We start from the raw sequence: 24500 nt of genomic DNA, 5'->3' as shown, positions 1-24500 counted from the left end.
TCTGACTCTACACTTCATGGTGATTGGTCCGGCCAGTTTTAGGAGAATCCAGGCATAAACTAACCGTGACATCACCCGTTGGTTTCAACACCGAGAAAATGAAGCCCGGATTTTGGTACTTCCTGGTCGCCGTTTTGGATTTTTTGGAGCCAGTGACGTAAAAAGCGTCATCAAACAGACTGGACTGGAGAGCAACTAGGGGCAGGATTGGCTGAGAACTCTCTTATCCCGCCCACATTTTACCGCAGAGGCTTCTGTTGCTGTCTATCAAGTATAGCCACGCCCCCTGGCTCCGCCGACTTTAACGATTTATTTAAAATTCAGTATTGATTTATTTTAAGATCGGCCACCTGATCTCTCATTTTGACCATGAAAACTAACGGGAAAAAAATCCTGAGCTGTAGAAAATCAGTCTATCAAATTTCATTTTTTCCAAAAATGAATTGGGGTCTATGGAGCAAAAGCTTTTTGGAGCCAACCCTAGCAGACGGCGTGATATTGCAAGTTTTTGACCCTTCCGGGTTGGCTTCAAACCTGGAGCCAGATGCTACGTCCACTATATATACAGTCTATGGGAGAATCCAGCCTCGAGCCTGATGGAGGGTAACTAGACCCACCCTGGCAGAGAATTAAATTCGTTGCCATGGGTTGTCTAGCGCCGCTAGGCTAGCAAATACCACTAAAAGTATTCTTTTTCTTAACCATACATACATTTTTATCCTTTAAACATATGAATATTACATTAGCTAGTTTCATTGGTTGAATAGTGAAGCTACGCTCTGCTTAAACAATTATTAAATTTCTTAGTTAAACTGATTCCCCAAATATAGTAGATTTTTCCTTTTAGTTAAAAATACAAAATTGTTTGTCTTTACAGCCTTTGTTCTTTCAGAAAAACATTATTATTTGTTGTGTCAGGTGAGTAAAGGTGACAAATGGAAACAAAATAACTACATATAAAAATGTTTATTTTATATTTCCAAAATACAAAACACAAACATGAAAATTAGCAGGAAATCAGAGGGCAAGATGAGGAAAAAAAATGCACATCCATTTTCATATCAGTCTGCTTGTTCCACCCTCCTCTAGTCTCCTTTGGACATGTTTTTCATTCCCGTTTTCCTGGAGAAGAGAAAGAAAGAAAATCAGAAGTATTTATAGCCATTTTTCACCTGCATCACAAAAATGAATTCCTGCCAGAGATAAGGTTTTCTATTTTATAATGGCTAATTTCAAAAATACATTGAAAAACAGCTGCTACTTGAAGTAGACGAGCCCTCAGTAGAGGGCAGAACCATGCCCTCTGCTGGCGAAAACCCTGTCCTCCCTATACAAATGATGCAATATGTATCAACTTTGATCATCGTACGTATCTCCCTTCCTACTTGATCTGCTGACCTGTAACTCCACAACTGAGCAGGGGACCTTAGACTGATCTTCAGTGCCAAGTTTGATTATCCTGACTTTAGCACTTGCAGAAATATCGGAACGGACATAGTCACATACATACATACTTACCCAGCCAGCCAGATACCGCACCGAATGCAATAACCCCGCTGACGTTCGTCAGGCGTGGTTAATAAAAAAATATTATTGGAACAGAACTTAGACATTAACTGTACATTTTTATTATATATATATATATATATATATAATTATGTTATTCTAAAGGAGTTTGCAAAACTCAGTTTTGCTGGACTTTTGCCTACAACGGTATCTTTTTTAATCTACCACTACAGTGCTCAAAAGTCAGCATTTTTAAGTAACAGCTTAGACATTGTGGCACTGGTTGTATTTCTATAACATTAAATAGGTTGGACTATTATAGCAGCAGATGATTTGTGAAGGAAGGTGGTGGTTTTTGTGTCTATTTCACTTTGGATGGCCATTTATCCTCTATAACTTTATTCACTTATCAATATAGTAATTTCTATAAGGTGCAATGTGAGGATGTCAAATCCACAGAACAAAAAAAAACACTGAAAATATATCAGGTCAAAAACACAAGTGGGAAAAACCTGAGAACCTTTTTGCACGAGGATGTCCTTCCCCCAACCTTTCTTACTTTTTCAACTTGACGCCTGAGGGTTTTGATGCTGCTTTTTGTGACACCTTCGTGTGCTTCACTGCCTCCCCTTCTTTCTGGGTTCTATTTTTTTTCTTCACTTTCTGTGCTGTTGTTTTTTTCTCCCCCTTCTGCTGTGGCGCTGCTTTTTGAGGGCCACCGTCTCCTTTCTGGTCTCCGCCCGATGCCTGCTTCTTTCCTTTGTTCTGTGCTTTTCCTTTTTTCTTCATTAAGAAGCGAGGAGTTGTGCAAATGGTGGTTCTCTTGGGAGGTCTCCTCTCCAGTCTCCGCTTCACTTTGCTAAACAAAAACATAACAGCGGCACGATTATCACCACAATTTAAATAATAAGGGGAAATTTAGCAAGAAATCGAAGAGCTAAAAGATCCTTAAATGTGTCAGGTATTGTGTTATCATAACCTCTTTTACCTGTGTATCTTCTTGAAGCCGATCATATAGTCGGGTACAGGACAGCCAGCTTGTTTGATAACATTAGCGATGCTGTTGAACGGATATGAACAGAAATAATGCGGTTTGAATGGCTGTGAAATTTAAATTTTTCTACAAGTAAATGAAAATGAACAAAGCACTGATTCAATTCTAATACTTTTAGCAGCTGCAGCGTATCATGCTAACAAGAGTTTAACCTTGTAAAACATAATAAAAACTGACTTAACAACATTGCTTTTGCTTCTTGAGGTCAGAATGAAACAAGGGCAATACTCAGAGTCGCATCTTTTTTTTCTTTTTCTGCTTAATAATGTCCCAGTACTCTGGGGTAGAATTTGTACATCAATTACCTTCTTTGATTTCAGCTGCTTGGCAAAAATCTATGTGTACAGCCATAGATCTTCTCAGTAATGTCATGTTTGTTCTGCTGCTAATGCCCACTAAATATCTGATCATTGTCTCTGTCTGATCTCTAATTTTCTGTTTGATTAGTGCAACTGGGCATCGACATCAGCAGACTAATTTTCCAGAATTATATGCACCAAAAAACCTCATAGACTTTGCTCTTTTCATACCTGCGCAACAAAGGTTTGTCATTTTCTGTAAAGAAGGTGATGGCCTTCCCCTGATGTCCAGCTCGGCCAGTACGACCTGATGAAAAACAAATAAAGACACATGAAGGGACTGGTGGGTCGAGAGAAAACGGAGAAATACACGAAAGGAGACAAGACAAACTGAGTTATGCAACTAACTATGATATTAACTCCTGATGAATCTATTTCTATTCTAACCATTGAGCATACAAAATGTCAAACATAATGATATGCCCATCACAAATTGTCAGACACCGATGTTCCAGGTCTAAACTGGGTTAAAAACCTAAAGCTAGTTAATTCACATTGATATAAAATATGAACAACAAGCAAATTTTCAGATCTGTGACGTTGTGACACGCACATATATTGTCATTTTGTACAATATGATGTGATGATTCTTAATCCTTTGTCCTCAAACAGTCACTGATTTATTTCTTGTCCGGTCCCCAAACCAACCTATTCGGTGGATGTACTCCACAGCGCTGGTGGGGAAGTCATAGTTCAGCACCAGGTTCACTCCCTTGAAGTCGATTCCTCTGGCGAGCAGAGCCGTGCAGATCAACACCCAAATCTTACCGGAACGGAAACTGTTCACCACATTATCCCTCTGAAAACAGAGAAAAAACACGGAAGAGGAGGATCAATGACTGACATAGAGAACACCAACGACTGTGTGTGTTTAGTCGTGTCAGCGTTTACCTGCTGCTGTGTGCGGTCTGCGTGGATCACGTCCACGTTGATGCCTTCATAAACCAGCTCGTGGAAAAGCTCCCGCGCTCTCTCTATAGACTGAACAAACACCAGCATGGGAGGCAGGAAACCCTGAAATACAACGAGGAGCACATGCCTTCATTTCATCTTAAACTGCAAAGATGTAGAACTTTTCAAAATGAACAGTAATTTCAACAAACACATGACTAGTCAAAAATAAAAAGTAAACTAAGCTCCTACTTTTTTGATGATGTCCCTCATGGCCACGAGCTTCCCGTTTTCCGTCCCGACAAACAGCAGCTGCTGTTCCACCGTCTCGACTGCTGTATTTCTGAGAAGAAGATAAATTCATTTGCCTGACGCAATTAAAAACAGACAATATAAATCAAACGAAGCGAGCAGTTCCTCAAGCTGAGCATTACCTGTGTCCGATGTTGACAGAAACCAGGTTGTCGAGGTTCAGGCGACACCATTGTTCTACATCTGGTGTGCAAGTGGCGCTGAAGAAAGCCCTGCGCACCTTTGCACCAGAGCAGGCCAGAAAAATGGTGGCCAGTTGCTCCCTGAAACCCGTCTTACCGTCTTCAAACAGCTTATCGGACTCATCAACAACCAGCCACTCCACACTGAAGAACAACAAAAGACAATGGTGAACTTCTATCTTTTTTAGTAAGATTTTCTGCCTTTAGTGCAAAGCTAATAATTAAGACAACAGTCAAAAACCAAGCAAACAGAAAAGGCATGACATGCAATAAAGGTTGCTGGTTAAATGGTAAATATTAAGACTAAATTAAATGTTACCTGCTGAGGTCAATAGCTGGAGGATCCTGCTTGAGAAGGAAGATAAGTCTGTTTGGAGTACTGACAAGGATATCTGCACACAGAAGGATTCAAACAGTGAGGAAAGGCAATCAGATGTTTTATCTCCTCTGTGAAAACATTTGCTGCTTCTTACCATATTTTTTATTTGACTGTGGTCCGTATTTCTTGGCTGCCACAGACGCTTTATCTATGATGTGAACTCTAAACCCGACCCCATCCGACAGGCGCAGCAGCTCTCTGTAGGTCTGAAGACAACAAGACAAAACTAAACAAACACTGTTGTGAAAATACATGAAAATGTTACTGTAAACTCCAGCTGTATACAACAGGAATCTGAAGGCATATATTTTTTGTTTTCTTATTTGATATCATTACTTATGAGTGTATATTTCATGTAATATGAGAGACATTTGTACATAAGGAAACATTTTAAGAGATATATTAAGTCACAATGTTAATTTTTGAATCTAATAAAGTTGTGCTAATCACTATTTACAGACCTAGTGTGAATCCGCTGCCTACATGTAATGAGAAACGAGTTCCTTACAGTGATGAACCGACCGAGAGAGCATTTTAACCAATCATGTTTTCAGCCAAAAAGCTCCATAGATCAACTGTACACTACTTGTCCAGAGCACCAGATGGACAAAGATGGCGACTAATGATGAGCTGTGATTATCAGGAGAGTGAACAGTTCACCTGAAACTCTCCAAATTAATGCTATTCATACTTTGTTGGTGATGGATGTGTGAATAGTCAACTCATTTGTTAACAATCTTGTGGTCATTATAAGGCTACAGCTCGTTTCACTGTCACCAAATGGTACATGAGTTATCAAATATGCATCCATCCACTGGTTTATATACACACTTTAAATTGGCACGTAATTCCATCAATAAAAACAAAATGGGATCGACTCGTCACATTAGATGCATGTGATAAGCCCAGTGACACCAGACCATGTGACATACATGAAGCATGTGACCTGCAAGTCTGCTGTTGTTGTTTTTTCTATTTGTTTGTGGACCGTCACACTTATGTTTACTTTACATAGCTGATCTGCTGCCACTTTACGAACCATCTCGACCACTGAAATCATCAGGTCCTGGTCTGCTTTCAGTCCCTAGAGTTACAACTAAACGTGGTGAAGCAGCGTTTACTAATTTTGCTCCACATATCTGGAACAGACTCTCTGCTCCAACTCTTATTTCTTTTAAATCACAGCTCAAGACTTTTCTGTTTGCCACTGCTTTCTTATTACAGCTTATTTTAAATTGTTTTGAATGCAACTCGTCATTTTATTTCTTCATATATTTCTAATTTTCCCTATTCTTTTCTATGGTTTATTATATTAAGCATTTTAATCGTGCTTTTTGTGCTTGTCTGAATGTTTCCAATCTTTGTAAAGTTTTAATGTAAAGCACACCGAGTTGCCCTTGTGTATGAAATGTGCTACAAATACAGCTGCCTTGCCTTGCCTTGCCTTGCCTGTATAATCTCATTGTGCCATCTTTGCAATGGTTCCATGGCACTTGGCTATATCATTAGCACCACAAGCTGCTTATTTTACCAAACTGATGCCTAATACTGACATAACAGTTGTGGATAAACACATAAAATTTTTTACTTTTGCTGATTTTCTGGATATTAAGTTTATATTTGTGCTACACCTAGGGAACAAAAGCACATAAATTATAAAATATGAATATATAATCAATCTGAAATGACTATGACAGCAAACAAACTAGCATGTATATATGTACATGTGTGTACCTGGCTGGCCAGTTCTCTTGTCGGGGAGATGATCACAGCTCTGAAGCCCAGGTTTGCTGGTTGCTGCAGGCGTGTGAGCAGTGGGAGACAGAAAGCTAACGTCTTTCCAGATCCAGTGGGAGCGCAGGCAAGGAGTTCCCGATCCTGACCGAGATACCAGACCAAAATAAACAATAACCCTCACAAAACCACCGTCTGTACACTAATAAAACTATTGTGTGTGTTTGCGCATCTACTCACATGCATCATGAGTGGAATGGCCTGCATCTGTATCGGCGTCGGGGAGTTCAACCCTGCGTCTTTGAGGTTCTGGAGAATGTGTGGGTTAAGACGATACTCCGACTGCAGCTCTTCAAATGTGCACACTGGGTCGGGTACATCGCAGCCGTGCACATTTATACGGTGCTGAGAGCGAATACGATTGACCTAAACACAAACAAAGAGCAAAACTATTTAAAGATGACAAACAATAAGGTCAGAGCACACATGCACAGCAATACCTTTGGCTAACGTTTTGGCTTAAAATGTAATTCTTCAACATTAGATAAACTTAGTTGAGCTCTGAGTTGTGTCTCTGTGAGGACCTTTTCCTGATGAAGATGCTTCAGCCTCTTCAGTGAAGGTTTGTCTTTCTCGTCACCCTGCAAGTTTTGGATCTTTCGGTCCAATGAGGAAGTCCATGTGATGCCGTTTCCCTGTGTCTCTTTCAGTAGTCCGCCATCATCTACAGTCAGACAAAAGACAGCAAATGGTCGTGAGTCTCTGGGATGGACAGCTACGTCACATTCATTGCAAACCTATCTGTTTTTTCGCCATTCTTAAATGGAGTTTATTTACATGCTGGAAGCCACATCATGAGTAAAATAAGCAGTCAATACCATGACTGAGGATTTTCACATGGAAATAGGGGTTTGATATATCACTAATTTAAGAAACCATTCCTGTCAACTTGAAACAAGCCAAGAATCACAATCTACTGGGTGCGTCCTTTACCTTCCATCGAGTTGCTTTTCGTCTTCTTCTTCTTCTTCTTCTTGGTCCTTCTGTCTATTTCTTCTTCTCTGCGCTTCCTTTTGCCCCCAGAACCTGAATCTTCACTGTCCCCTTCTCCCTCATATTCCTCATTTCCATCCTCCTGCTGCTCCTTCAGGCTCCAGCTCTGGGATCCACTGGCAGGTTCTGTTCCAAAGTAATCAATCGCAGAGAGGGGATCCGAGTACTCTTCTCCTAACTGAGATCTGGCAGGCTAAAAACGAGACAGGAAAACAGACTGTGTTAATACAGAGAAGCCTTCCACTGTTGCTTCGACAAAGTGCGATATTAAGTCACCAAGGTACAAAAAGAATAGCAGAAAAACACTGTAGCAAGCTTACAGGCTAGCACAAACCACAGATCGTTAGCTGAAACTGAGTAAACTGTAGCTCCTACAGCTATTAAAAGTTACAGTTTTGTCCCAGTACATCATCACATACATTAATATAGTTTACCTTAAAACGAGCAGCGTCTTGACCAAACCTCTTGAAGTCAAATTTAGCTCCTGCTCCGAGTTTTCGAAACAAGTCGAAGGCGTCCATTCCTGCAGCAGCGTGGTCTAGTCGGATCCAGGCATCACTAGCCAACACCCGGATCATCCACCTCTGCCCTCCGCTGCCCCCTACAGGCTGTGAGCGGTACAGCAACTACAGCCAAACCCCACTAGTGTCTCATGTTCATTTTTTCCACACTAATAAATCAATATTGAAATCTGGCCACCAGATACTAAACAAATACATTTAATATGTTAATATTTAACAATTACAAAATAGATAATTACGCGTGAAATTATAAATAAATCACTATGGAATGTTTTTATCCCATATTAAATAAATAAAAACTTAAATATTCACAAAAAATATAGGCTGACTGAGGAAACAGAAATAAATAAAAGTAATTAATTTAGTAACGGTCTTTTTAAAAAAAAATATATTACATTTGTTTATATCTTTATTATCTTGTGTAATTTCTCTTTATCAAACCAAAAACTGACAAATCATAGAAATGTGACAAGTAAGAAAGGACGCATGCCAGTGTATTCCTGTATAAATGTAACAGTGCAACTCATTAAACCACCAAGAATCAGATCACCAGCTATGTGATTTAAGCTTAAATGCAACTAAAAGTATATATCTGCATCCTTATATATGCTTTTTGTGTACCAGTGTAGAACTCCTGCCTGTAATTACTTCAGTAAAGTTGACATTGTGGAAATACATTTTAATGTCATCATTTTTCTCACATTTATCCATGCTGATATTGCTACTAGGTTCCATATGTTAAAAAAATAAAAATACAAAATCAAATACAGTGGTGCCCATACATGATTGGCCAGTTTAATTTTCTTAGTTCACATTATTGTTTACATTTTTTAGGCAATCAGATAGATCTTGATCTAAAATATGAAAGAGATACTTCCAGCTTAAAAAGATTTACCTCTTTTACTGATTTACTTTTGCACAGTTGCTAAAGGCACTTTCTTTTTCTGTGGATTTAGTCTAAATCGGTTGCTTCTGTTTCTTCATGTGAGCCCAGACTGACTCCGAGTGTGAAGATCACACCATCTGCTGGAGGGCTGCTTATTCTTCCAGTGGCTGAAATGAGTTCATGTTTTGTTAATTGTCATTTTCCAGTATGAATTTGAAACTCCTCCTGATGGTATTGCATGATAGTCAAGAACCTATAAAAAGAGCCTTTAATATTTGCACAGTATTAGAATTCATGAGGAAGTTGAACTGGAGGGTTTTCCTGTTTGATAGTGACTCTTATGGCTCATATTTTTGTCTTCAACATAAGACAAAGTACTGTACATGATATACACTTTTATGAAATGTGATCATCTCTGTAGCAAAAGGCTGAAAGTAGGGATATATATGATTCTTCAAGTCTCTTCACAGGTCTTTAGTAAATCCTCCAGGAAGAGAATCACCACCTCCTTACTTCTCTCCTCCTCCCCTTCAGCCTTTAACCCCTTCAGTCTAATCAAAGTCTGTTGCAGACCTCCAATCCTCTGCAGGGAGTGACAACTGTCCCCTCCTGCTTCTTTCTCTCCCTCAGCCTCCTCTCCTCCTTCTCCTCCTCCTCCAGCTCCTTCTTCTGCTCTAAGACACTTGATCAAATGCTCTCTGATGCGGCTCCCCTCCTCGCCGGCCAGCGATGCCCTGAGGGCGGTCATGTCCTGCAACTGGCTGACGCTGAGCAGGTGTAATAGAGCATGTGAGAGTGTGTGTCGCAGGCTGGCGCTGTAGCGGTACTCCAAGAAGTCGTTTGTGTCTTCGCTGTTCTCGAGCGCCGTCGCCAGCGAGCGCCACACGCAGCTGAACCGCTTTGTGTCTCCATAGCAGCTGCGGTGAGCGGGAACAGCCAGGGCAGCGGCAGATTTGATCCGCACTTTAAAGTTCCTACAGGAGGTGACAACATGGCAGAGGGCAGCGAAGGCGTCGTGAGACCACGGGGCTGAGTCTGACAGGAGGAGAAAAATGGAAGCAAACTGTTAAATACACAACTAAAAAGCAGATCAATCAAAGTTAGGAACATTTTACACCTTGAACCAACAAAATCTGCATCCATATAAAATTTAGAATCTTGAAGATCCATTCAACCGGTTGTTTTCCATACAGGAAAACATTTAGAGAAAACAGCTTCTTGCTGATGAGAGTCTGATGAGAAGATTAATCAAACAAAGATGAAAATCCTGGAAATCAAACACTTACCAAGAGGCAAGGCGGGGTTTCTGAAAGCATTTCCCAACGCATAGCAGGCGTTCCACCTGACTTTCATCGTGGCCTCTGATTGCACAGTTTTAACCAAAGCACGAACTGCATCTTCCAGTGGGCGCTGGAAGGCAGACCGGGTCATCTGACTCTCACGCAGGAAATGAAGCAGATTTCCGAGCGCTCGCACTGCGTTACACTTTACCTGGAAGGAAGCAGGTTCAAATGAGAACCAGAAAATGCTGTAATCACAGGGCAGACACTGGGTGCATTCCAATAGCTATAGTACCATACTACATAGAACAAAAAAAAGCAGATTTACTTTGCCCTAATACAGAGTACGTTAAATTGAGTGTGCCAAAATACCAGAATGTCCTACTGTACCCGGTCAAATTATGCACTACTGCAACAGTCACAGCTTATAGGCACAATATTATGATGAAGTAGTATGTCTCAATTGTACACATACTGCATGTACTTTGTAATGGCAGTCATATACATATGTCAAGTAAAAAGTACCTGATCTGGAACGCAGCTATTATTTTCTCACGAGAGCATCAATTATTATTAATACTAAAATAGAGGATTCTCGCCTTTTTTTCTGTGTTTCACAGATTTATTCCGTTATTTCCAAACAGGCTCCTTTTGAAATAACTTGTGTGAATATAAAACCGTCTGTTAGTGCCTTTCTGCTGTGTGTGAAAGTGCAGATGCTCTCACCCTGTCTTTGTCGGCTGCAGCTCGGGTGGCTGCCTGCAGCATCTTGAGCAGCAGCATGTCTGAAAACTCTCCTGGAAATCCACACCTATACTCTCCCTGATTGAAGAGATGGGAAATAAAAGATTACAGATGTAAAATCTCTAATCACAGACTACTCTTCAAATGAGTGAATCAGTTTTACTAAAAATCTCTTCTCCGTCATGACAAACGCTAGCCAATGTTTTCCATAAAATTCAGAGAATATAGATAATACTTCAAGTAAAAATAACTTTATTTCAGCCTTATAAAGATAATTGCATCTTACATGTTAACAATAAGTGTGTCTGTGAGGTTTCCGAGGGACCAGGCAGCCTTGGCACGAACATTTGTAGACCGATCATCAAGGGCAGCGAGGACAGTATTTGCAGTATCTGCCACAAACATGACATCCTGAAAAAAAACAACAGTTTTTCCAGATTTTAACGTCTTCGTGAAAGATTAGAATCTAATGCTTAGTATAATTCATAGTGTCTGGTTAATGTCCCAACCTCTCTCAAACACGGGAACAGTACGTAGATTCCCAAAGCTCTGACGGCTGCCGTCTTCACCAGGTAGTTTTCAATGTAGGTCAGCCCCAGCAGCACGGTGATGCACATCATCTGGGTCTTGTCCTTTAAAACAGCATGATATACACAGATCTATTAAGCTCTGTTTTAGCTACGTGTTACCAGACAGAAGCCAACCAAAGGAGAACTCACCGGTAGCTGTGCAAAAGCTTGTGGCAGGATGGAGGAAAGTGTGTCGCAGGCGCTCGCTTGCAGTGTGGGATGTTGTTCGTTCTGCAGCGCTCCGTTCAGCGGGCCGCTCAACACTTCTGACCAAAACTGCACCACCTACATTGTGCAAACATATGTATGAAATGAAAACAAGTTATTTGTGACACCTGTAACCTTTCTTATATCAAGGACCAGTGTTCTGCCTGACCTGCAGGTGGTTCAAAATGCAGCAGCGAGACATTACATTCCATTCCCCATCTCCTCAGTCATATTATAACACGCCTACATAAAGATAAAGAATGCTGCTTAAATTCTAGAAAACTGTAATTATCTGGGACTGCACCTTCCTTCATAAATATTCCAATGACAGAAAACTTGAAATTGCAATCAAGGACTAGAAAAGGATTTGCTGGTACGTGAAAAAGCCATGTTATCTTTAAAAAATGTATTAAAGAGGTTGTAGATATTCATTCTTATCGGGTTATGTGCCTAATACTATCTATGCTCTGAAGCTTTCCTGAAGACTGTAACCTAAACAGCACAGATAAAAAAAAAAGTTTATTAAAAGCAAAGCATTCCACAATTATGTTTTGGAAATCATTTAAACAACTTACTGTCTTTTCTTGTTGTTCAATAATAAAATTTTCAAGGGGAAGGAGAAGCAGAAGCCCACACTGAATATTTGTTGCTGTACAGTTCATGTACATTCTTTTCATTGTTTGCTTATTGTTGCTGTTAAACTGGAGAGGAGTTAAACGGTGGCTCAATGTCAATTTTCATACATGCACATTGTAGTTCAAATATTTGTTTAGGTAATTTATTTGGTTTTGATTTGTATAAAAACAGCTGTATCCTGCTGCAGTATATAAATGGCCTGTACTTACTTGTTTTAAGGGGACCCTTGAGGTCTCTGGCACATTGTTTTCTGCTCTGTACTGTTGGATTATTCCGGTACCAAATTCCTCTAGTAACTAAAATAAAAACAGTGCTTGCGTTATTTCTCAATAATTAACGTTACAATTTTTGCAGTACAGTAATTCTTAAATGTAAAATTCATGATTGCACATTCACTACAAGGTGTTACCTTTGCTCCGTGCAGCTGTAAGGAGGGGTCTGTCTCCCCGAGGCAGCGAGCGCTCACCTGGCCAATCTCGCAAAGATATACTTTGGTTAGAGAGAAGTAGCCACGCACCCAGGTGGGATAAGACCTAAAACACACACAGTAAAAGAAATCTTCAGACTTCACAAATCTCTTTTTGAAGCCTCCTGTTGTTGCTTTTACTATCTCTTACCTGTAGAGCTTCTAATCGAACAGGAGAGGGCTCTAAAGCAGCGCCTCCTGTTCCCTCGCTGTCTGACTGGTCTTCTCTGGGCTGAGTCACCAGCGACACACACAGCTGCAGCAGCCACATCTGGCCGCCGTCCCCCTCCTTTGGCGTGCGAGGAACACGAGGGGAGTGTGTGCACGAGTTCTGCTGGGAGGGTGTACGAGAGGGCGAGGACATCCCGTCTCTTTGTCTCCAGCTGAGACCCGAGTCCTGCGGCGTGCTGCTGCTGCCGCTGTCGTCCGGCTGTCGGAGGAGAAGCTGCACCTCAGGGAGAGGAGCCTGAGTTGTCACCAGAGCCCCGTAAAATGTCATCACCGACACGCGCACGTTCACATCTAAAGACAGAAAGCAGCAAACAGAAGCATGTTTACTGCCCTGTTCTCTTAAAACGTCACGTGCGGCTATTTGAATACAATGATAATGTACAGACCTCTGTGGCGCACATAAGGACGAATCTGCTTCCAGAGCTGGGTGAGTAGACCCGGTCTGAGACGGTGATAGGGAGTATTAGCCACCAGGTAGGCCAGACACTAGCACACAAAACACGCATGCCAGAGGTCAGCACAGTCTGTTTCATGTTAAGTCTCTTATTAAGTTTTAATTTGGAAGGCGCAACTTTGAGTCAGTTCATTTTTTAGGTCAACATTTAAAAAATAAATAGAATAAAAATTGGAATCGAACAAATATTGATACTTTCATTTAGAGCCACCAGAAGCATGATTTTTTTTAAGCTTGTCACTATTTGCGGCATACAGGAGGTGAGTCATCACCACCAGCATCCATCTGTTCAGTTTGCTTTCTGGTGTGTAATGAGCCTTACAGGGTTGTTAGTGTGGCTGTTGTTCCACAGTGTTCAGTTTTAGGTTCTGGAGGATGTTTTTAACACCACAAAGAATGCAATTCAACATTTGTCTCACAAACAGATCAACTGAAGCATCAAAACAGAATGATGCAACGTACAATTATCTATTATATCAGATTTCAGCATGCCCAAAAAGACATACTGTAGCGATGATTGCTAACGAAAAATTCTTGAAGTAAATGTAATTTTAACCCAGATGTACCATAAAGAGGATGGACTGATTAACTGATTACCAATTCATTTAATACTTGTCCTCAATGAGATGATGATGTCTGATCTACTGAGGCTAGCAGTGGTGATAGCGCTTGTTCTATGGCTGAATGATGCTGACTGTAACACTAACAATAGAAGATTAAACAGCTTTCTATGCACACATTCCTGTGTTACAAAAATTCTGTTATAGTTTAAGAGTCTGTAATGTCTCCTGAAGGCCAGGAGTTGAAAAACATTACCACAGCAAGAGAAATGTTAAAACTTTTAAATACCTTTTTGAGAAAGCTGAATAGAATGCTTTTATAGCTATTCAAGGCCTGCTTGCTTCCATTTGTAAACTCTTTAATGGTAATTTCATTTTGGAGCTACCACATATCAAACCCCAGCAATATCTGCGTACAAGAAGCTTCAGATCTAATTTCACTGTTACAGAAGCTCTACATGGATAAGCTCACTATGTTTAATCGAATAAGGTCAGAATGACAGTAGCAGTAACCTGAGGAAGGAAATTTATTAGAGAAGAATGCTCACACTCCCTAAGTAAAATGTGTTTCTCAAGCACATGCAGTCGTACCTTTATGACCTGCGTGAGTGTTTGAGGGGAAAGTCTCAGCCAGCAGAGCCAGACTAAGAGAACGATGCAGCTCTCTGATGGCAGTAGCCAGTGTAACAGGAGAAGGGGTGTAAGATGTTCGAGGAGACGCTGTATCTTTCGGCATGGCCAGGAACTGACGGGAGCCGTCCAGCATAGCACACAACACCTGAAGCGCGCACAACCGCACCTGGAGGAAGTGGAGAGACACGTGTAATAATCATACGGGTGGAATAGGAAAGCAACATAACCAAGAATAGGCCTGTACCTTTTGGTGAAGGGTCCCTTCAGCACAATTGTGAGGAGAGTAAGAGGTGGTGGTCCACCAATAGGAGAGTCAGGGATGAAGGAGGACCAGTAGCCGTACAGAGTCCTCCTCTCTACAGCTTTCACCACCGCAACAGACAGTGCAGTGCTCCCTGACGCACACGAGCATGGTTAAGTCTGAAAGAGAAAAACATTGCAGCTTGAAGTTCTTTGGAGTGTAAATAACTAGAATGAAATGAGATTAAAATGACCGGACACATGCATTCACGTTAGAAAAAATGCAAAACACTGAAAAACAACTGCATGCATAAGAAAAGCTTCTATTTTCAATAAAAAAGTAAAATAGCAGAGACATGGATGGGCAAAGTACTGTCTTTCTGTACACTTAATATTGCTCTGTGCGTTGCCCTCTGGGTCAGAAAACTCAGAGTCTGAACTGTTTCGCTTCCAGGTATGGGTAGAGAAACGAGGCAGATGTTTTAGTCAAGGTCTCTCCCTCTTCACCCTCCTCTGCTGAAGTGCAGGCACTGTCTCTTTGTCTTCTTCCTCATCATCCCCTCTGCTCTCCTCAGTTTTCGTCTTCTTCCCTTTTCCTTTGGATTTCTTCTTTTTATTCTTTGGAAAGACAACATTACTTTCACCAAACACTGACTTCAAACTTAAACCCCACTAAAGCTGAGACCTACAAAACTGAAAGCTTGTCTTACCCCTGAGGACTTTCCTGACACAGCGGCATCCTTCGGTGGTTTCTGAAGACTTTGGTGGCTCAGCAGGTTTTGCTGCAGAGAGACCCTCATACTGTGGAAGAGGTGCTGGGTAAAGCACAGGCGGCCAGTCGACACTCAACTGGAGCACCCTGGAACATTAGCCTCTACAGAATGCATGAGCAGGACTCAACATGAATACTAAACAAGCATTTGTGCAGGAGAAGCTTTAAAAAGACACAGAAAAATATGAAAGTATGGCAATGATTTTCGCACCTTAAGCACGGCCAGTACGGACCGAGTTCTCCCCTCCGCCAAATTTCCACTTCCACCTGAGAGACAACACTGCCAAGTCCCTTCAGTGCTGCCTGGACCACCTGCAACAGGTGACAGGTGTACGGTTTAGCAGTGATTAAATGCATTTTTTCTCATTTAAGTTTGCAGTACAGGATACAGAGTATCAGTACCAGGCAGTAGAAGAGCTCGTCAGTGTTGGGAGGTTGGGGTGAATGCAGCGTTTTCAGGAAGACTCTGAACATAGAGACTTCTGTACTGATCATCCAAAGGTGTTGACCAGGGATCCTGATGAGAAGCACCCAGCCAAACACAGAAACAATCAAGAAACAAAATACATTACAGTCTGATTTTTTTTTTTTAGTTCTTGTAATGTGACTCTAGCTGAGGATATTAAAGTTACTCTTGAACAAGGGAGACATTTGAAATTAGGAATGCTTTGTTCAAAGATTAGGAGTCATGAACTGACAACAGACTTAAAACATCTCTTTAGACATCAGATCAGACACACTACATCCAGGTTTTCATACAGGCACCAAACCACACATCTGAAAGAGACAAAAATGCACAGCATGGCTACTGGCTTAATTGAATAAGGAGCTTACCTGAGACAGATGTTGGTCATACAGGTAAGAGCAACACGGCGCAACTCCATATTTGGCTGAGATAAAGAGCTATACTGCAGGAGGACTCCATCTTCACCCAGTAAGTCACCAAGGTGCTATGAATGACAAAAGAAATCTTGATGTAAATATTCAATTAGTCCCACTGACCGGATGGAGACTACAGGATGTAAGCCTGTGACTGGCCCCAAACTTCACATGGATTTCTTCTTCCCTTTCACTGTCTGTGTTGTAGTTTGCAAAATCCTCTTCATTACAGGAAACAACAACATCTGGACAAGCAATTAACCACCATGAAAATTTCAAGTTTTGCAGAGGACAAGACAGCCCTGCTTGCATTTTTGCCAGTGCTTGCAAATGTTCTGCCAAAACAATTCCTCTATCACTATTTTGATTGGACACCGTCACTGTATCCTGGGCTTAACGCTGCCTACCCTGGCTGTGATTGGTCTAAACAAATACAAATAAGCCAAGGCTTTTCCTCCCTAATGGCACAATAACAATGAAGTGCAGCCAGACATGTCCTGGCTACGAAAGACTAGCATGCAGTAGAATACACTTCCACAGTGTAAAATATAAATATTTACCCGGTGACACTGTGCTCCGTTCCCATACACTGCTGTGGAGAGCGCCAGGAGGACATCTGAGTGTGTCCATGTACTGCATACTTTCAATGCACTGGCAGTATAAGTCACCAACACATCCAGCGTCTGTTCGTCCATGATTACCTTTAAAAAATGAGAACAAAAGTAATGCAAAATACGAATTTGCCAAACTGTCTCAGAAAGTACAGCATATTTCAAGTGATTATATATGGCATTATATTTATAAATGATGTGTTACATAAGCTCCACTGTTGCTAAAGATAGGTTGTTACCTTTAGTTGATTGAGCAGACGGTGTACTAGCTGGCAGAGTTTGATGACTAAATGTTCTTGACTCAGCGGCACAAGAGAGCTGACATGTCTCAGAAGGCTACACACATCCTGAAAGGGAAATTAAGATGCTCAAGCACAAACACAAACACTTCTGAATATCACAGATGTTGATTCAGGGTTTCTGCAGAAATCAGCAATTCGAATTTTATGTTTTTTAATGCCATTCTAATGCTATACTGTAAAAATTTTAATGCCATGACCGTGAACTCAACAAATTAAACAGGTTTGGGTTTTTTGTTTTTTTTAAAAGATGATTTTTATATGGAAACTGTCCCTTCATTTCATTATTTCTGAATCTGAAAACCACTCTTGACCACACACTTGCTGTAGTCATTCTCTGAATTTCACGTTTTCTACATTATTTTTTTTTGCTGGATTTTGCATTTCATCATTTCCCAGCTATCCTCCACCTGGTCCAGCTTGCTGACCACTTTCCAAACATGTACCCGACAATTGTACCTGATCGGCCGGAGCAATTATCGCAATGCTACGGCATGTTTACGCAGATGCACATATCTGACGAATCGCAGTCTATACATTTTACATTAATAATAATGGATTAGATTTATATAGCGCTTTTTTGGCCACTCAAAGCGCTTCACTCACACATTCTCACTCTGGTGGTGGTAAGCTACATTTGTATCCACAGCTGCCCTGGGGCAGACTGACGGAAGCGTGGCTGCCAATCCGCGCCTCCGGCCCCTCCGACCACCACCAACATTCACACGCAATCATACACCAGTGTGAGAGAGCAGCACTGGAAGCAAGGCGGGTAAAGTGTCTTGCCCAAGGACACAACAGCACATGACTGGGCGAGAGCGGGAATCGAACCTCCGACCCTTCGATCATTGGACGACCCACTCTACCACCTGATCCACAGCACTTTACATATTATGATATTATTATCAAATATTTTTCTTGAAAACTACAGAAAAAATGTTTAATGCCACTGAGAATCAAATTGAATGACTTTTAATGTATTTAAAGGCCTTTTTCACAAAATCAATTTAATGACTGTTAATTCTTTTTAATGCCCTGCAGAAACCCTGTGATTCAGTTCACTTCGGAGAAATAGATGCTAATGTAAACTTTGTGAGTAATTGCTGCCAGAACACAACTGTCTGGCACCACATCTGTTCAGGTGTTGTTGAATGTTCAAGATTCACTACTGCATGACTCACTGCAAGTTGCTCACAGGTCACAAGGTGGCAGAGGTTTCTAAGTGGTTGCTCTTGTGTTTGTAGGGTGGTAATAGGTGTGTTGCTATGACATTCTTAGCAGTTGCCAGGCACTGGGAGAGCCCCAGGTGGTTGCTAGGAAACACTGCATGGTTGGCAGGGTGATGTTCTAACATTTGCATCAGTCTGTGCCCAGTTGTGAGGACAGAGTAATGATGTCAGCATTTGATTTTACTTTATGTTCCTACTGAGTTTGAAGCCTTGGGATCTGATTGCAGTACATTACTACTTGAATTGTAATCACACTGTCTGATTTCTTTAGCCTATTAAACTCTGGTTGCAATTCTGTAGAGACCCAGTGTTTCTGACTCCTACAGAGCCCTTGTTGTGTTGAACTCTCTGGTATCCCGAACTAAGTTAAACTGAGACTACAACACCAAAGTGACTATCAGTTACCTCTGGCTGGATGTTGATGCTGGGGTCGACGGTTTTGTTGTAGTTTTCGGACAGCAGCTGGTCAAACAGCAGGTTGAGCTCCTCTCTCAGCTGGCCTGAGTCTGCCGCAGGGCTCGGAGTTTTACGGCGCAGCGGGAAAAACTCTTTCTCGGCATCTGGTGACGAGTCGGCCCGCCAGCCGTCCCCCCGCATGGGAGTGAACGGGGCGGCATCGGCGGACAGAGCCACCGGGGAAGCAGGGAAGACACGGTGGCCAGAGCCGGTGCTGACAAGCCTTCACTGAGCCGCCATAGTTTCTCTTCTTCTCTGGGTGTTCGGCAGTTGGGCTGACAAACGTGTGTATCTCATTAGCGCCCACCAAGCGGGACTAGAGGTTTAAACCAGCAGGTAGCAGACAAAAAGAGACAAATCTTTCGGTATTAATCTTGTTCCCATACAAAAAAGGTTACCCTCTCACAATGCAAAAAATTTAAAATTTTTAAAAAAAATTTTAAATTAGCAGAATTTGACAGTAAACAGTAAGCAGATAAATTCTCCAAATGTGATTATAGTTGAATAATGGTGATACTTTAGACAAAAACGATACATTTTCTTACTTTGACAGGAACATTGTTCCTGAGAGGCAGGACTGCTCACAGGATCATCTTAAAATTATAGTGGCTTTATCTGTCATTTCAAATTTTCCAGTAGTGCTTGAGTGGAAGCAGGACGCTTATGGCCATGTGGTTCTATAAAAAATGTCCCTTGTCTTCACTCTATTGAAACAACTCTTTTCTACGGTCCTTAAGAATGAGGATGTTTATTTCACATGAAAAATTATTCAAAAAATTTGTTATTTTTAGAATGTGCTGTCTGTTACAGATTACACACAAGCATACATCATCAATCTCATAGTAATCTCAGTTACATTTTGTGGTCAAAGACGTTTTGAAAAGAAGAGCCTGTTTTCTGTTATGTAAAGAGTGCAAGCAGGACTTACAATCTAATCTTGACTACTGAGAAGGCTGTAAAGACTGTTACAATGCGTTGGTTTGTCTTTACATTATCAGTTTCTGTGTTTGACAAACAGATTTAGAATCTGGTCACTTGATGAACTTGACTTTCCCTCTAATGACCACAAATGGACTCAAACCATGCCAGCACAACTCCTCTGACAGATACCAGAGCCACCAGGTATAACCACTTTAGGAATTTGGCATCTATTCTGTATACTGCTGGGTTAGACCAAGATGCTCTTTAACCCCCGCTTTCCTACAACACCAGTCAAAATGCCAACTCCATCAAGTTAGCACCAAAAGCCATCCACTAGGCTGGGATAATGCACCTTAATTTTCCTTACAGCCCCACAGCAGCAATTATGTTTGCTGAATCTAGAAAATTACAAGCACCCAAGACTTTGATTATAGTACATGCAACCAGAACAAAGTCAAGCACACATACAAACACATTTTGAACCAATTTACTGTCTCAAAGTTGTTTTTGTGCTCAACATGATGAAAATTTCCACCAATACCCAGACTGCACACTGAATTACATCGCAGAGAAATACAGCAGCAACATTGTGAATATTCACAACTCAAGTGTAAACAGGAATGTTCAAGCATGTACAAAACCCTAAATCTCATAGCATGTCGGATTCTTTATTTAGTGTAAGCAACAGTCTTGGCATTTTTCGCTCTACTAGTTGACACTTAAAATTAAAAGGCATTTTAACAAAAACTCTGTTGCTCATTTTAATTGAATGAAAATAAGTTATCATACAACAGATCCGCATGGAAAAACGTACGGGCTTGTGCAACAGTGCACAGCAAAAGTAATGGAGAAATGAGAAGTAACCGAGTTTATCAGATGTGCAAATGCAGACCGAGTTGACGTCATGGAAGAGCAGTTTCATAGGAGCCTTTTTTATGAATGACACATCAGTCCAGACGCGACTAATGCACCGTCCACCAATAGCAACTGGCAAAAAGTAATGGACTGAAGGAAGCAGGAAAGCCAGGAGGTAGGCATGTCTGTAGAAAGGTGGAAGCAGATGTACAGCGTGGCACAAAAGTACTGGGAGCTGAATGAGAAGTAGTGTTGGGTTTCAGCCTGACTTGAAGAGTAGAATGGCCACTTGACCCAGGTAGAAGTAGATAAAATGCTTCGTCTCGTGCGTCACGTAACTGCCAAAGTTCCTTCCCGACAATGCAGTGCCATGTGGGGTTGTTACTTTCTTGTCAAACTCCTGCAGGGGAAAACAGTAATTAGTAGTTTGTTACAGGCAAGACACGATCAAGAGATCTATTTCAAGTGTCAACATTAAACCGACAGTGGCTGAAAAATTGCAATCGAATCACTTCCCCTAATCGCTCAGCTCTCTAATTTGTGCTACCCCCTTATATTGATATACCTTTTTGACATAGGCAGCGATGTCCTTCTCAATATTGTACTTTTCCATCGCCTGCATGGCACAGTCCACTGCATCCTTTGCTGCATTTCATCAGAACATATCTGCATTCTTGATCACTGCCTTCTTGTCAGACATGTTGGCGTTTCGGGCTGCAGGGGAGACAAAAAATCATATTTAGAGGCATTTTCCACACAGTTCTTCCAAGATACAGCCAGTTTGGAATTGGCTGCAGCCACTGAGCCCTGTGTTTGCATTCCCATGGACTATTGGCTGGCTGGCTGCCAGCTGCTATGGGAAACAGTGACAGGGCTGCTTGTGTGAACTGGCAAATTTGCATTCTGATTTGCAAGATGGAAGACTCTGTTTCAATACCAGTTTGGAACTGACCAGGTGTTCCGCATTTTACTTGTACAGTTACAAGGCCCTGTGTGTTACAGTGAGCAAGTAAAAGAAGGCATTGATTTGATGTAAACGTCACATAATCACAATTAGGGAAAAAACAACCTGTGGCTGGCAGCTGGTAGTACCCACAGCTTTTGGTTAAGCAAACACTTTCCTGCACGTATTCAACATGCTACTCCTGCAATTGCACATTTCTGTGACTAAAAGCACTAGCTCAAGCGGCCAGGTTTGCATCAATGCAAGTGAGAGCAGCATTCGTTCTCAGGACAAATCCAGGAGGCTCAGGCGGTATTAGCATGCAGCAGAAACCTCAGTCCTCCCTCTCACCTGCTCGCAGCGCACAGGCCGGATTATCACTTAACACCGCGATTCAGAGGATTATACATGCAGCTTACTCTTACCGTGTCCCTGCGAAGTTTAAACGTGTAGTACAAGTGTACGCTACAGCCAGCTACACAGTTTTTCCTTCATTTATGCGCGGAAGCGTGGTGAGTCCGCCCCGCCCTCCGCAGCTCATCCGGCCTGTGATTGGCTGGACCCGAGCCTCCACCCTGCACACGGCGTTTTTTACTTGCGGACATCACCTGCATCTTATTTCCACCCAGAATGCACCGTTTCCCCATCCGCTCCCTCCCCGTCAGAGGGCGTGATCAATGGAGGTGAATCCGAAGGGCGGATCGGTGTAATTGATCTGTGGGAACTGTGGGAGCTTGCGTGCGTTATAATTTAAATTAGACAGAGAGGGATATTCCCTCAGGAAATAATTCCCGTGCCATATGTGAAGCAAAAGGCAGGCCCTTGGGATGGGATTTATCTTCTCAATTGTTTTTTGTTGCCTTACAATGGTAAACAAAGAGGCACTCTTTAAATAAAACATGCTTTTCAGTGTATCAATGATGACAAAATGGCCCACTTTGAAAACCTTTATGATACCAGGTTGCAAGAAGCCTAGAATTAGAATACACACATGCAAACATTTAAGGCCCTGGATAAGAAGATTTTACACAAAGTGATGACTTTTCACTAAGTGTTAACTTCCCCCATTCCAAACTTGACTGCTTTGTTTAACATCAACATCATTTTTTTCCTTGCACTGTGGCACAGTAAATAAGTAAAATGTGAGTTTCATATGTTAATATAAAGCTGTTCTTAACTTCAATTTGTTCTTTTTATGGAAAGAGAATTTTGAAGGTTTTTTTTAAAAATATGTCCTGAGGAGAATCTTGGAAATAACTACTTTTGGAAAGTTGGGTAAAAGGTTAAAATAAGTCGAGTTAGTGATAAGTAATGCACAAAATATAAACTTAGTGTCCAAATGATCTTCTGTTTTGACTTAGAGAAAAAGTTGAAAAACTACTGCTATGATGAAGGGAGTGGATAACCTCAGGTGCGGTTATGATCAGATAGTGTGTCCAGCACACAGACACTCCTTTGACCAGTAAAAATGTAGCTTTATTCTAATGACATGATGTCATAGATGACAAGTGAGAGGCGAGAACAGATTATTGACATGCTGGATGCTGACATGTTATCCACCATTTATTGTCTAACAAATCGTTTTAGACAGATCTGAATGGATATATCTGACAGTGTGATTCTGTCCTCTATATCATCAAGGTCTTCAAGAAGATTTGGAAAACATTTCAGTATCAACAGCCTCATTAATTCTATGTATTACAGATATATGATTCCTTACTGATTTTGGATTTCTGTTCTATGATCTGTCCATTTCCATTTTCCAATATAGTACATGTTTGGTTGTTACATGATGCCTATTCTGTTGTAGACATGCTCTATGTTGCAACAACAAATACATATTTGCCTATGGTAAAAAGAAAGAATAAAATGGATTTAACATGCTACTTCCTCATGGTCTTAGAAGCCCTAACTCTGCAGAACTACATTTTTCAGCATTTGTGTAGCTTTAGTTAGATGCACACAGCAGCTACTGACAACCACTGGCATTCACTGAACAAGCAATGTATGCTAACTATACTTGATGTAAATATATAAAACTAAATCAGACTAACCAAGGCCTTGCTGAGGCATAACGCTATGCAGGTTACAGTGTTAAAACCTTACCAACAATTGCAGATAAAGCTGAGAGCAATGCATACTTTAAAGTGTTGGATGTTTTACTTGAAGTCAAATAAAGCTGTGTAACAAATGTAAATGCAGAAGGTGGAGCACAGGAAGTGTTTGCAGAGAAACCTCCAGTCTGTTGGAGCCTTTAATGCCTTCAGACTCAGTGTCTCTGTCCATGGTGCTGAAACAGTCAATCACGTCTCTCTGTGTAATCAATGTTCATTTATAAATAAAACACACACACAAAATGCTGTGCATATGAATGTGTGAAGCTTTGGTATGTATTTACCTCCCAATGTGCATAAACTATTGTTTCTCATACTAAGGTACAACTGCTAACAAGCAACACAACCAAAGGATCTTTAATGAGCATTCCTATGGTTTTTAAGCCTAAATAAAAATGTATATTAAATTTATCAGGCCCAGGCATTTGGATTTTATTGGTAACTATACACATGTACATTTTTAAAAAATAAATTGAGAAAAAAGGTGCAGAGGTCAACAGGCTACAAAGTAAACATATTTTATG

General features: G+C 41.1%; 3 protein-coding genes across 3 annotated transcripts; all 3 read right to left on the bottom strand.

The window, feature by feature from the left end:
- Window positions 1-947: 947 nt before the first annotated feature.
- On the bottom strand, window positions 948-8044 carry ddx52 (DEAD (Asp-Glu-Ala-Asp) box polypeptide 52). Its single transcript, XM_022214928.2, has 15 exons — window positions 7905-8044; window positions 7411-7663; window positions 7002-7141; window positions 6658-6843; window positions 6418-6561; window positions 4778-4889; window positions 4624-4696; window positions 4245-4448; window positions 4063-4153; window positions 3811-3933; window positions 3568-3718; window positions 3091-3166; window positions 2495-2566; window positions 2066-2365; window positions 948-1122 (listed from the first exon to the last, which is right to left on the bottom strand). The coding sequence occupies exons 1-15, from the start codon at window positions 7989-7991 to the stop codon at window positions 1086-1088; spliced, it is 2049 nt and encodes a 682-aa protein (XP_022070620.1). The 5' UTR covers window positions 7992-8044; the 3' UTR covers window positions 948-1085.
- A 611-nt stretch (window positions 8045-8655) lies between these two features.
- Window positions 8656-19702, bottom strand: heatr6 (HEAT repeat containing 6). The gene is given in 28 exon segments (XM_051937907.1): window positions 8656-9912; window positions 10164-10368; window positions 10884-10954; window positions 10957-10979; window positions 11188-11312; window positions 11411-11533; window positions 11621-11755; window positions 12523-12609; window positions 12723-12830; window positions 12832-12846; window positions 12931-13301; window positions 13397-13496; window positions 14616-14645; window positions 14647-14823; window positions 14880-15034; window positions 15037-15077; window positions 15286-15515; window positions 15608-15652; window positions 15654-15747; window positions 15749-15771; window positions 15881-15952; window positions 15955-15981; window positions 16072-16186; window positions 16504-16619; window positions 17109-17249; window positions 17399-17506; window positions 19093-19357; window positions 19689-19702. Coding segments are annotated over 28 exon segments (3597 nt in total). The 3' UTR covers window positions 8656-9331.
- Window positions 19703-20535: 833 nt separating this feature from the next.
- dynll2b (dynein, light chain, LC8-type 2b) lies at window positions 20536-21626 on the bottom strand. Its single transcript, XM_022214932.2, is given in 4 exon segments — window positions 20536-21274; window positions 21276-21299; window positions 21302-21319; window positions 21485-21626. Coding segments are annotated over 4 exon segments (273 nt in total). The 5' UTR covers window positions 21620-21626; the 3' UTR covers window positions 20536-21178.
- Between the last annotated feature and the right edge of the window lie 2874 nt (window positions 21627-24500).

Source organism: Acanthochromis polyacanthus, chromosome 17 (assembly GCF_021347895.1).
Source record: "Acanthochromis polyacanthus isolate Apoly-LR-REF ecotype Palm Island chromosome 17, KAUST_Apoly_ChrSc, whole genome shotgun sequence".
Classification (NCBI taxonomy): domain Eukaryota; kingdom Metazoa; phylum Chordata; class Actinopteri; family Pomacentridae; genus Acanthochromis; species Acanthochromis polyacanthus.
This window is presented reverse-complemented; position numbering and strand designations above follow the sequence as displayed.